The sequence below is a fragment of the Phacochoerus africanus genome, chromosome 2 (genome assembly GCF_016906955.1).
Source record: "Phacochoerus africanus isolate WHEZ1 chromosome 2, ROS_Pafr_v1, whole genome shotgun sequence".
NCBI classification, from domain to species: Eukaryota; Metazoa; Chordata; class Mammalia; order Artiodactyla; family Suidae; genus Phacochoerus; species Phacochoerus africanus.
This window is the reverse complement of record NC_062545.1, coordinates 211,392,621-211,405,752: the sequence shown is the minus strand read 5'-3', so window position 1 is coordinate 211,405,752 and position 13,132 is coordinate 211,392,621. Positions and strand designations below refer to the sequence as shown.

Below are 13,132 nucleotides of genomic sequence, written 5' to 3'. Positions count from 1 at the left end.
AAGGAACCAGAGAAACAAACCTGTGTTAAAAGGCCCACACTTATAAATGGTAGGATGTGGAACAAATCCACTGCTCTCAAGGAATCTCTAGATCTTCACGGACAAAGTGGACAGATTACCATGCCTCTACGCAGTGACTATAACATGATGATGATGGCATGCAGTGTCTGCAAGAGTGCTTGGCGCATAAATCTGCTTTTATTTTCTCTGTTGTGCATGGCTGTCAGAGGAATCTGTTTCAAGTAACAGGAAATGTCTGCTGAAGCCAAAGTCTTACTTATCAGTATGAGAAGTGAGAGAAGACTGGTGTTCTTTTGTGTGGGGCTGGACTGATACCATTTTTGGCAATAAAGGATGTATCAACAACGATTTTTCCAACAAGGAAATTCAGCAAAGACTGCATTATGCCCTATCTGTGTATGATACATATTTTATCTGATAGAACTATAAAATAGTAAGGCAGTAACAGGAAAACACATATGCAGACACCTCTGGAGTCAACAGTTTACGTTTTTTTCTCTCTTCTAAGTTACCTTTTTAATTTCAACTGTTCTTAATCCCTGTATTTCAGATGCTACTGTAAGGGGAAAAAAAAAGATTAAATATTGTTATTAAAGCATTTTTAATGTCAGTTTAGACTTTAGTTGATGTCTAGAGCTAGATGAGACTAAACGGGATACTCTAATTTTTTGTTAAGGGGGTGCTCAAAGTTATTAGCACACATGATTAAATCTGTCTTACACGGGGACTCCCAGTTGGCCATATCCACACACCATCCCATTTTTTCCCTTCTTATTTCAAGCATTGCTTATACAACTGCATAATCCACTTTGAATGAGTCAAGGACAGGATGTGCTTTGGATAAAAAGGCACATGTGCACAGCTGAGAGGAATAAAGTCGTGGAAGCATTAAAAAGAATCCATGGACTTAAGGGCCTAAATTTCTAGAATATTAGTCACATTGCAAACAGAGACTGCCATATGGTTAGTTTCTTCAATTTGAACAACTTTCAACCAACGCTCCAAGCCAAAAAAACCCTCTGCATCATGATTTCATGTAATTAAAACACAGGAGGATCATATTAATTTTCTCAATCAAAATTTTTGCAATCTTCATGGAAAGAAGGCTTCACTTAATGGCATCTTTTGAGGTATTAGTGTTACATCAAATAGAGAAAGGGAATAAAAATCAAATATACCAATCTGTTTGTAAGAAACATTAGAATCTTGCTTCTAATGTTTAGAATATCACATAGGGAAAACATCAAATGGGAAATGCCACCATAGGCATCATTTCATGCTGTTCCAAATTTCTGCTGGCACTCATTTTTGCACCTGTATTAGGATTGGGATGATTTAGAGGAAAGAGAGCTTCAGAGTAAAACAGGGAAAAAAATCAGCATTGACGGTCAAAATTCAAACCAGTAAGTCATGCTTAAAATTTCAAACCAATCTTACATGCATTCTTCTTTGAGCTACTTTCCAGTGACTCAGATGTACTGGAGCCCGAAAGTGGAAAAGTAAATGATGACAGGCTGCCTTCACTCATCTACAAATACATAACAGTTGTTTTAGAAAGCTTTGGATGTAATAATACACCCCCACTCCAATACCACTTATTTCAGAATTCTTTTAGTGCACCTACAGAAGAATATCTGTTAAGCAAAAGCTGCATTTGATAATTTGAAGGGCAATATAAACAGTTTCCACTGATTTTTTTTCTTTTTAAGAAAGAATTTACCCAATGACATGAATAAACTGAAGGTAAAAGAATGGATGCAACTGACTCCAACCTACCTAAAATTTTAGCAGATTTTCTCACTAGATTTAGAAAATAATCTCACTAGAGTTAACCTTCTCTAAATTTAAACTAAAAATTTGTACATAGATAGGGACTTAAACAAAAACTGTAGAAATAGTGCCAGTCAACAGGAAACTAATGGCAGTTATCAAGGGATAACTAAGGGGTCTTTAACGACAGGCCAATAAAAATGGGCTTCTGTTATCAGAAGGCTAGACTGGGGAGGGGCTTGCCAAAGACTCCCGCTACCTCACACCAAATTTTTATACATTGTGGTGAGCTTCCACAGTTCCCCTACATGGGATATTTTCAGTTGAATATTGGTTGATACATGCTTGTTACCAAATACTTTAAAAATATATCATCTTGTTAGGCTTATTTGTATTAACTGGTTAATTTTGAGATTATGGAAAAAGATTCATGTCAGAGAAGAAGAATGCTCCTTAGAATGACTCACCAACTATTCAAGGGCCACACCTTGATTTCCTGTCCACTCTCATCTCCTGCTCTTGCCTATCTCAAACTCTGTACCTCAGCGGCTCTGCAAGCAGCCAGAGGGCCAGGCCTGTGTACAGAACCCTGGACAGACCCAAAGTCAGGGCCACCTTTGAGTTCTATTTGACCTGTGGACTGCACCACCCTGATGAATCCCATAGCCACCCACCTGGCTGCTTTGAGAAGGCCTCCTTTCAGAATGGAATGGACCAGCTTTGACTCTTCCAACTTCCAAGGTTACTGTGCCTAGGGAACACTAGGGGAAAAGTTGTTTTACAGAAATGTTCAAATAAAACGCTAGTCAGCTTTAGGATTACATTTAACTCTTTGAGACTGGGTTTTTGAAGGGCATTTCCCTTTTGGAATTTCTATAGGCAAAGATCGTTCCAATCCTTTGTGGAAAGAGGCTTTTTGAAAACATTAAAACGAGCAAAAATTTTAACAAGCTGTGGCAGCAACACCAAGAGTCTAACTACCTCATGTTTTACATGGAGACTATGTATCCCGAGGCAAAGGGAAACTGAGCAATTATCTCATGAAACATCAATTTAAATAGGCTAGAAGAAACAAACAACTCAGATTAAAAAATAAATAAATAAATAAATAAATAAATAAATAAAACTACCACTACTGCAACAGTTCATTTGGCTCTCGCCAGCAGATGACTGAGTAAGTGCTCTGCCACCAACACTGTACCTGCATAGATTTACTATACTATACTTAAATAAGCCCTGTTGTTATTAACACAAAACAAGAAATGAAGACAATTTCTCTGTGGCTCTTTATGAATAAATCATAGACATGCAAGAAATGCTATACAGTCTAAAGCAGAAGCAACGCAATGAGGTATTTGAGAACCCAGGCTTTTTGGCATCAGATACACTGGTTTCAATCCAGACTATGTGATTTACTAGCTGTGTGACCTTAATAGAGATCTATCTTGACAAGTCTTTAACTCTGCATTTTTAAAAATGGAGACCATTAAAGGCTGTTATAATAATCTACATACAACGCTTATGAAAGTGTCTAGCACAGAGCAGTACTGTCAACTGCTGCTTCCGGTGTTTCTATTACTACAAACAACATTGCAATGAACCTTACATATATGAAGAATTTTGTGTACTGAGCATTATGCATGCAAGATTTTTAAATGAAGGATTACTAAATCAAAACAACAGGAAGCAGCAGCTACAAATAACAAACTTATACAAATATTTAAGGCTCTCTGTATGTACTGCCAAACTGGGTGTTTAAATGGTGGTTTAACTGGTTCTAAAACTATTTATGTTATTTTCTGGATGTCTCCTTTAATGTCTTTGAGAGTCATCTATTTTACAGAATTAACTATCATTTTAAATTTATCTCCAAAAGACAGCTACTTCTTAAAGAATTCTAATCTATTTTTTGGAAATTGATAACTCTAATAATAAGAAATGATAGATTTTAAATGTGCTTTTTTCCCCCTTTTTCTTTTTTTTGTCTTTTTAGGGGTGCAACCATGGCATATGGAGGTTCACAGGCTAGGGGTCTATGAATTGAAGCTGCAGCTGCTGGCCTACGCCACAGTCACAGCAATGCACTCAGAGCTGCGTGTGCAACCTACACCACAGCTCATGGCAATGCTGGATCCTTAACCCACCAAGCAGGGCCAGGGATCGAACCCACATCCTCATGGATACTAGTTGAGTTCGTAACTGCTGAGCCACAACAGGAACTCCTAAATGTGTCTTATTAATAACTAAGTGTTTATGCACATACCAGATCCTATGCAAACCGCAGAGGTTAATAACAAGAAGCTCACTTGAAAATCACTCCATAAAGTTTAGCCACTGACGAGGCTTCCCACCAGCATGTGAGAGCTCTGACACTTCTACTGCTGGTGGACACTGACATGAAGGCTCGTGTCCTTTAATATGTGCTACATCACATGGGTACTGATGGTGACCAACTTCTAGTCAGCACTGAACTATATTTCAGGTCATAAAATTACATGTTAGGTAAAGGAAAAGCAATGAGATAAGCACTGCTTTATCTATTTACAAGACACAAATACCCTCAGGAAACTGGAATATTTCCCAGTAGGAAACATACCTAAAGTGCTAAGAGTTGTATTTTTAAGTGACTAATTTATATTTTATAATTTATTTTTAAAATGAGACTGGATCTGCCTTTCTAATCAGAAAATGATTCTTCATGGAGAGTTTACTTTAAAGGAACTACATTTCAGGACTTCCCGTCGTGGTGCAGTGGTTAACGAATCCGACTAGGAACCATGAGGTTGCGGGTTCAGTCCCTGCCCTTGCTCAGTGGGTTAACGATCCGGCGTTGCCGTGAGCTGTGGTGTAGGTCGCAGACGCGGCTCGGATCCCGCGTTGCTGTGGCTCTGGCGTAGGCGGGTGGCAATGGCTCCGATTCCACCCCTAGCCTGGGAACCTCCATATGCCGCAGGGGCGGCCCAAGAAATAGCAAAAAGACAAAAAAAAAAAAGAAATACAATTCATAAAGTAAAATGTGCTTAAGCCTAGCAATGACACCTTGGGATGGGTGCCTTATAATTACTGAAATTACAACTATAATAACTGATGAAGGTACTGCTAGTAAATTTGCATTAAATCACCTTAATTTCATAAGGATGACCCATTCAACTACAATTTTTTTTGTCTTTTATGGAAGCACCTACCATATATGGACATTTCTGGGTCAGGAATCAAATGCTGGATCTTTAACCCACAGTGCTGGGCCAGGGATCAAACTTGTGTCACCACAGAGACAATGCTGGATCCTTAACTTGCTGTGCCAAAGCAGGAACTCCCATCCAATTACATTTTTTTTTTTTTTTCACCCAAGGCACATGGAAGTTCCCAGACTATGGGTTGAATTGAAGCTGCAGCTGCAAGCCTACGCCACAGCCAGAGCAGTGCAGGATACGAGCCACATCTGTGACTTTCAAAGGAGCTTATTATGGCAACACTGGGTCCTTAACCTGCTAAGTAGGGCCGGGATCAAACCTGAGTCCTCATGGATACTAGTAGGCTCCATTACTGCTGAGCCACAAGTGGAACTCCCAAATATGATTTTAAAAGACAAACTTTAAATAAATAGTTTTGAATCAGAATAAGATGTGAACCAAGCATTCTCTTCTATGGTTCAAAAGGGTAAATCTTTCTTCTACATTATTCATCTCTGGGGAAATATAAAGATGTCCAATTTAGCACCCAGATAGGGGTTAAGAAAGGGGCTGAGACAGGACAACCCAGAAAGCATGACTTCCAGAGATGCCCTTCCTCCCTCCTGTGATCTCCTGCCTTTCCGCTGGTCCCTCTTCAAAGGGCATCCATGCCAGGGAGGAAAATCTTCCCTTATGCCAGGGGTCATAAGAATATACCCAAATATAAACAGGGGAGAACTGAGGTTAAGACTTTTTGTTCCTCCTTTGTGGCCTGAATATGTGCTTTTCTTTCAAGAGGAAAGCCACACAATCGTCACTATATAATAAAAGATTTACTAAGATCGCAGATATTCAGTTCATAATTCTCACTATGTAACAATATAATAGACAGCTGATTCTAAGTTTGTTAGAGATTTATCACTGCAATATGGTATCTTATGCATAAATACACCTTATTTTAGAAAATCTAATAAATAAAGAGATCAGTACTTGTCTGAGTGTGGCAGCTCAATGTGAAATGCTTTCCTTTCCTGCACTATCACCCACGATCATGTGTGGCATTGGCTTTCTACCTTTAGCAGAGCTGCGACAGCTTCCTGGGTGGCATGACGGACGTCTTCCCCGTTCACCATCAGTATCTGGTCTCCCTGCATCAGTCTTCCATCAGCATCTGCAATTCCTCCTTTGACAATGTCAGACACAAATACTCCAGTATCATTTCTGGAAACATAATTTTGAATTTCAGCATTATTATTTTTTCTCCACCATAATGCAATTCTGATGTAACATTTGACAGTCTAACAGTTTTCAAGTGAAGACTTTATACTTCTACTTTTGTGACTTTAAAATAGTTTTATTGTTTTCAGCATTACTGGGGCAACTATAATAATGATTTTTGTAATAGTACCTGCATAATATTTCATAGATGAACCACGTTTTATAAGCATATTTACTTAATTCTACATTGTAAGTAGAAGTGGCTACTGTTACATTCATTTTATGGGTCACATAGATACTGAATGAAAAAAATGGAACTTAAGAGTCAGTCACTGGGAGCTAAATATATTGTCCTTTCTACACCATAATGAAGTCTTGAATGCATATTGACCTGTGCCCACACAAATATGTTACTATTGTCACCAACATCATTAGCATGACTAAAAATAAATAATAGATGTGTATCTCCACTAAAACCAGTTGTTACTCAAAATTTAAGTGCCATTGCTATGATGTCTTTCATTTTAAATCATTAACTTTATTACTTTTAAATCTAACTTTCACACAACATAGGTGTACACAAATGAACAAATATTAATCTGATTCCAACCTTTGTTTCATAAAACTATAAACAACCCAACAACTTCTTGTTGAGATACAAAGGTAACTGTACGTAGAAGCATTTAGTGAAAGCTGAATTACATCACTTGTTCTTGCCAAGGTCATGATCTCAAACAAATCATTTCATAATCTGATACTCTGCTTTCCCATCTTTAGACGTATTAGAAAATACTGGAATACATATATATATATATATATTTAATATTACCTATATATAAATAAATTTGGTGAATGTACATTAAGTTCAGTACCTATCTAGCCTCTTAAATAACTTTTTATGTTCCCTTCTGATGGCATGCTCTTGTTCACCCTGATCCCTCTCCCTTAAATATCCTCCCCCTTTTTGTTAGACCAACTCACATATATCACTTTTAGCTTCATCTCAAGCACATCTTTATGAAGATGTTTTCCTTACCTACTTCTCTTAAATAAGGTCACACAATCTCTTTCTCCTTTGCGTCCATGGATCCCCCACAACACGTTTCTGCCTCTCATTACCAGATGCCTTGGTTGTAAGAATTTCTCATTTACCAAGCTGAGGTTTTGTTTGTTTTGTTTTGTTTTGTTTTTTGACATCAGGATCCATGTTTTACTTAATTCTGTTCTCCAGAACCTAATGTATCTCCTGGCAAGCACCAAGTACTCAAAAATACCTATTGGCTTTTTGTCTAGTACCTCCAACCTCCCAACTGCCCCGCCTCCCCGACCCCCAGCACAAAATACTGATGAAAATAGTTCAACACCAATGTCTTCTGATGTTCCACTATTGTGTACGCTGAAAACTACTAACTGAAGAAGACTAGCAGTTGATAAAGATTCCACTACTGCTGGTGCTCTTTAAAAGGACTTAAATTCAATCACTTCCAAGAGGTCACTGTGTTTGCCCTGTTCAGTCATACCTTTTACCAACAATACTCAACCCCAGGCCTTTCCCCGGCTTCTTCTGCAGCTCAATAGTGAGGGTGTCATACACGTCCTCCTCTCTGTATGGGGCCTCATCTCTGTAGAGCATCAGGCGCACCCTTTGTGGTGTCTGTCTCAGGACATTTATTGCTTCATCATGTGTGGCTTTTCTCAAGTCAATGCCATTCACCTGTACAGAAATGGGACGCAGACTCTGAGAAGTCAGGTAAGTTGAGTAAAGAAATGAGGGGAGACACGAGAGATGGGTCAGGGGGGGAGCGGGGAAAGGAAGGGAAGGGAAGGGAAGTAGGAGAGTGGAAGTGAAGGAGAGAGGGAGAGAGGGTGGGAAAAAAAACAACCACAAAGACCACCCTCCCCAGAGTAGCCTCTCCTTTGTTAGTTGTAAAGGTCAAAGGCACAGCATTCTGTACCTATTCTGTACCTCTAAAATCTGATCTCCAGCCCAGAGTCTCCCGTCTTTACATGCTGCTCCTTCTTCGTAAACCTCATGGATAATAATGGCACCCTATGGACTCAAACAAAACTTTTGCTAAATGGTTCCAGGAAGCTTATACTTCTTTCAAATGATGGGAAAGTTTAAAGAAATAAATTACAAAATACATACAAATCATCCAGACATGCACATATGACAGATATTTATCACCTTATCCCCTTTTCTATCCACAAGTGCATCTTAAAAGTACTTTTTTTTTTTGGTACTTATAAAATTTTGTCTACAGATTGTCCAAATTTTCATACTTTTCTCAATATGGGTCTAACCCAGCAGTATCCAGTCAGTAAAAGGAAAATTAAAATACAAGAACTGGTAAACTAATGAAAATATTTTGAACCTAAAGGTCATAATCACAAGTATAAAGGAATGTTATTAAGTCAGTGCTGGCTTACTCAAAATAAAAATTTCAGTACCCAGTTGGGTATCTGCCCTACAAGTTAAAATAACAAGGAATGATTACGCTTTTCTAAGCCTTTGTACTTCATTTCATAAAACTGATAGAAATCTCCCTGATAATGGTCTCTCAGGGTTCACTGAACAGGCTGCCTGTGGGCTGAAGCATCCATCTCTGGCTGTGTCCTCACCAGCAGTGTGTCCGCACCCCCGACAATGCTCAGGCCCAACCCTGTCCGCCCTTTGGAAATCTCAATTGTTGTTTCACAGCCTGGGATGATGGGGCAGGTTGCAGGGTCAGAGGCAAAGATTGCTGGTGTTGATGACCTACTTGTACCTAAAAATACGTCAGAAATGAAGTAAAATACAAATGAAAATTGGTTAGAAGGAGTACATATCAAACTTACCACAACAGTTGCCTATGGGGGATGGAGAAGAAAATGAGCATAAGTTTGGGGACAAGGATGACTTCAATACTACCTTAATCTCTTGGTTATATTTAAAACTATTCAACAAATAATTAAATCATCATTGGTAATTCAGAATGGTAGGCACGAATTTACCTGTTAAATTATTTTCAGGACTATTCTATATATTTTTTTTTAATTACGAGAGATGATATGTAAAAAGAATGAGAACAGAGAGTTGAACTGAACCTCTAGTTTACCTCTGATAGCCTGTATTTCACAGAGCTAAACAACCTTACAGAATTATGATTTGTAAAACTGAGATGTATGGAGTTCCCGCTGTGGCGCAATGGGATCGGAACCATCTCTGGAGCACTGGGACACAGGTTTCATGTCTAGCCCACTGCAGTGGATCTGGCAATGCCATAGCTGTGGCTTGGATCTGATCCTTTCTCTGGGAATTCCACATGCCAAGGAGCGGCCAATCAGGACAAAAAAACAAAACCAAAACTGTGACATGTGGTGGAGACCTAACCCACATTCAGGAGAAACCACAAAACACAAAGAATCAGTCGGCCAAAAACAAACAAAATAATGCCATTTGCAGCAATATGGATGGAACTTGAGACTCATACTAAGTGAAGTCAGAAACAGAAAGACCATACGATTTCACTTATATGTGGAATCTAAAATATGGCACAAATGAACCTATCTACAGAAAAGAAACAAACTCATGGACATGGAGAACAGACTTGTAGTTGCCAAGGGGGAGGCAGGCAGTGGGATGGACTCAGAGTTTGGGGTTAGTAGATGCAAATTACTTCATTTGGAGTAGATGAGCAATGAGATCCTGCTGTATAGCACAGAAAACTATTGTCTAGTCACTTGTGATGGAACATGATGGAGGATAATGTGAGAAAATGAATATATATACATATATTTATTATAAAACTAGGTCACTTTGCTGTACAGCAGAATTGATAGAACATTATAAATCAACTATAATAAAATATTTTTAAAAAAAAAGGACATCAGTAACTCTGGTCATGGTGCCTGACATTCAGGACTTTTCAGGTTTTTATTTGGTTTTCCTTCTCATCCTATCTTAGAGTATCTCTTCTTACGTAATTAAATTTGAGCATATATGCAATTGGATTTAATGTCTGAGTTTACAAGACATCAAGTGAAACCCACCTGCCATTTCTTTCCTTGTGTTGCATTGTTTTACAAACTCAAATATTAAATCCTGGTGCATATATGCTCAGAATTAAATAAGATTAGATTATGGAAAATAAGAATATAATTTCACACTTTGTTTTATGATGGTCTTCACATCATATGTTTCCTGATTTGCTAAGAGCACACAGCAAACAGCTTATTTTAGGAAAGGTGGAATACTTGATAAATTAGCTTTGCAAAAGATGCTCTCATTTTAAGAATCAGAAACACTTTTTGCTACTTAAATGGGAAAAGCAGGTGTAAAATTATTTTCTTTTCTTCTTATGGACACACCTGCAGCCTATGTAAGTTCTCAGACTAGTGGTTGAATAGGAGCTGCAGCTGCCAGCCTACACCACAACCAGAGAAACTCCTGATCCAGGCCATATCTGTGATCTACCTCGCAGACTGAAGCAACACAAGATCCTTAACCAGGGATAGAACCCACATCCTCATGGACACTAAGTTGAGTTCTTAACTCACTGAGCCACAACAGGAACTCCAAGATATTTTCTTTTATGTTTCCATTTGGCATTTTATAGTAGAATAGACAATGCTATCTAGGGATCAACTTACAACTGAAAAATGTTCATAAAATTTTAAAATATTTTAATGAATTACCAAGTCTTTTTTTTTTTTATGGCTTTACCTGCTGCATGTGAAAGATCCCAGACCAGGGATCGAACCCGTGCCAACAGTTGCAACCTGCGCCACAGCTGCAACAATGCCAGATCCTTAACTTGCTGTGCAACAAGGGAACTTGTGATTCAGTCTTTTTAAATAAAGGGTTATTTTCATCAGATATTTCTTACTTTAAGACTTTTTAACCAACTATATTACAAATGTTTTAAACTGTTGTTTCCTTAAAATCCTGTCAAAGAACTGAATGTTTCAGTTTGGAGGCCAAAAGAGATCTTTTTCTCCCCAAGTGCAGAAAATGCCAATGTGTTTAAGTACTTTTTTTAATGCTGCAAATCTTGAAATTTACTCTTTTATTAAACAAGAGTTTAATTTTTCTCAAAAAGTAACTCAAAGGAATAATGTGCCTCAGTATACTAGACTGGCATTTTAATCATGCTCAAAAGTGTCATCCCAGGCTTTTCCTCTACTTTGACAGGATCTACTACTCACACCCAAAGTACAGAACTCATATCAACTACAAATATGCTGCAACGAATAGCATTTTTAAGAATTAGATGTAGTTCCAGGCACTGCTGATTCCACCACTGAAGTGGTATCACTGTGTCCATTTTGCAGATGAGAATACTGAGGCTTTGCAAAGTTAAATTACATGCTCAGTAGTATTTTTTTTAAAAAAAGGAATGTAAAAAAAGATGTATCTCATGTATTAGCAACATATTTGGAATCACAGGTGCCCTTAGCAAAAGATCCCTGGAGAACAAACAGTACCACATCCTTGTCTTAGACATGAGCAAGCTGAGGCTCAGAACCAGTGGATAGGTTTCCTAGAACCCTGTAGCTGATTAACATATAGCACACAGGCCACCTGCCTCAGAGTCAAGTATTCTTTCTTCAGGAGCCCTCTCTCCATACTACCCTCTCACCAACAGGTCACTGACTATGACCTTTCAGGCAGGAGGCTCCCAAGTATGGACCGGCTGCTGAGTCTGTGTATGCATGCAGGACCAGGAGGAAACCAGCCCTTACTTCGGATAGACTCTGGTTCCGGGGAGCCAGACGGCGGGACAATCGGAGACAGGGGGCTGTTCTTTTTTTCTCCATTGGCTGTACCAGCTGCTGAAGCAACAGCCTGGGAATCTGCATTCTCAGCATGAATGGTCAGTTTCACAGTTGTCTTCGCTGTTTTCAAAAGGCTGATAAACTGACATGGTGTTGGTGTGGAGCAGAAATAAAATTTAAAGGCAAATTAGTAGATTTATACAAATAAACCACTATTATAGCTGGAATCTAAAACTAGGCATAGTTGAGAGAAGAGTCAGAGGCAAATTCCTTCTCAGGATTTGAGAGGTCAAGAAAAGAATGGATACAGTTTCTTTCTAGTTTTTTCAAATTCCCTGATATTGATTAAGGCCACCGTTAAGTTCTACTATACATCTCATTCTGACCCTATTCTTCATTATATAAGTAAAGGGCTTTCAACTTTTGACATTTCTAATATCATCCATTTATTTATATCTCTACAACCTTAGAAGACACATGGGGTGCTTTACCCCCTTCTGATTCTATAGAGAATCTTAAGTGGCTTACACAAATGTTTTTTAACAAAATGGAAACACTTATGTTAAAAGTAAGATAAGGAAAACTATCCAACAAAAGAATCAAGCCTAATGGAAAGTTAAAACATACACAGGTGGGTTAAAGGACCAAATCCATACAATTATTAAAACTGTTTAACACCAATAAAAGTTACACATTTAATGGCTGAGTTTTAAAATACGTTTATAAAGCAATGTACATAGTGCATATTTATAGGACTAAACACACTTAAAATATTCCTTTGGTTTTAATTCTAAGTTGACTTTTGTTTAGAAGTTCCAAGTTTTCCTAAAGGAAAAATGAAATGATATTTACCAGAAGTGCCCACTGAATACTGAATTTATCAGGCAACAGAAAATACCTTAACATTACCTTCACTGGAAAACATAAATGAGAAATTAAATAACTTCCAAATAATCTTTTCTTTTCCTTACAGATATATGTCTAAACAGCTACACAGCTCTGATTCCCTGACTGAGCACACACACACACAAACACATACATTTAGGCATGCCCAAGGATGGGTTCACAGTACCACCTGCATTCTTTTGGAATATTACCTTCTCAACAGGATAGCCAGCAACTACCTCATCATCTACAGCCAAGATCTGATCACCAACTTTGAGCCGTCCATCCTAGATGGAAAAATGGAAGAT

At 38.2% G+C, this 13,132-nt stretch overlaps 1 protein-coding gene across 7 annotated transcripts in view; it reads right to left on the bottom strand.

The window, feature by feature from the left end:
- The window catches only part of MPDZ (multiple PDZ domain crumbs cell polarity complex component), a 170,091-nt gene that overhangs the window by 7,086 nt on the left and 149,873 nt on the right, over nt 1-13,132 (bottom strand). For all 7 annotated transcript variants that reach the window (XM_047767639.1, XM_047767642.1, XM_047767645.1 and 4 more), the window contains 9 exons: nt 13,037-13,111; nt 11,907-12,081; nt 8,805-8,950; nt 8,149-8,232; nt 7,703-7,896; nt 6,038-6,185; nt 2,466-2,552; nt 1,459-1,549; nt 534-577 (listed from right to left, as the gene is read on the bottom strand). In XM_047767639.1, the coding sequence (XP_047623595.1) occupies nt 534-577; nt 1,459-1,549; nt 2,466-2,552; nt 6,038-6,185; nt 7,703-7,896; nt 8,149-8,232; nt 8,805-8,950; nt 11,907-12,081; nt 13,037-13,111 (1,044 nt within the window). The remainder of the gene's footprint in view (nt 1-533; nt 578-1,458; nt 1,550-2,465; nt 2,553-6,037; nt 6,186-7,702; nt 7,897-8,148; nt 8,233-8,804; nt 8,951-11,906; nt 12,082-13,036; nt 13,112-13,132) is intronic.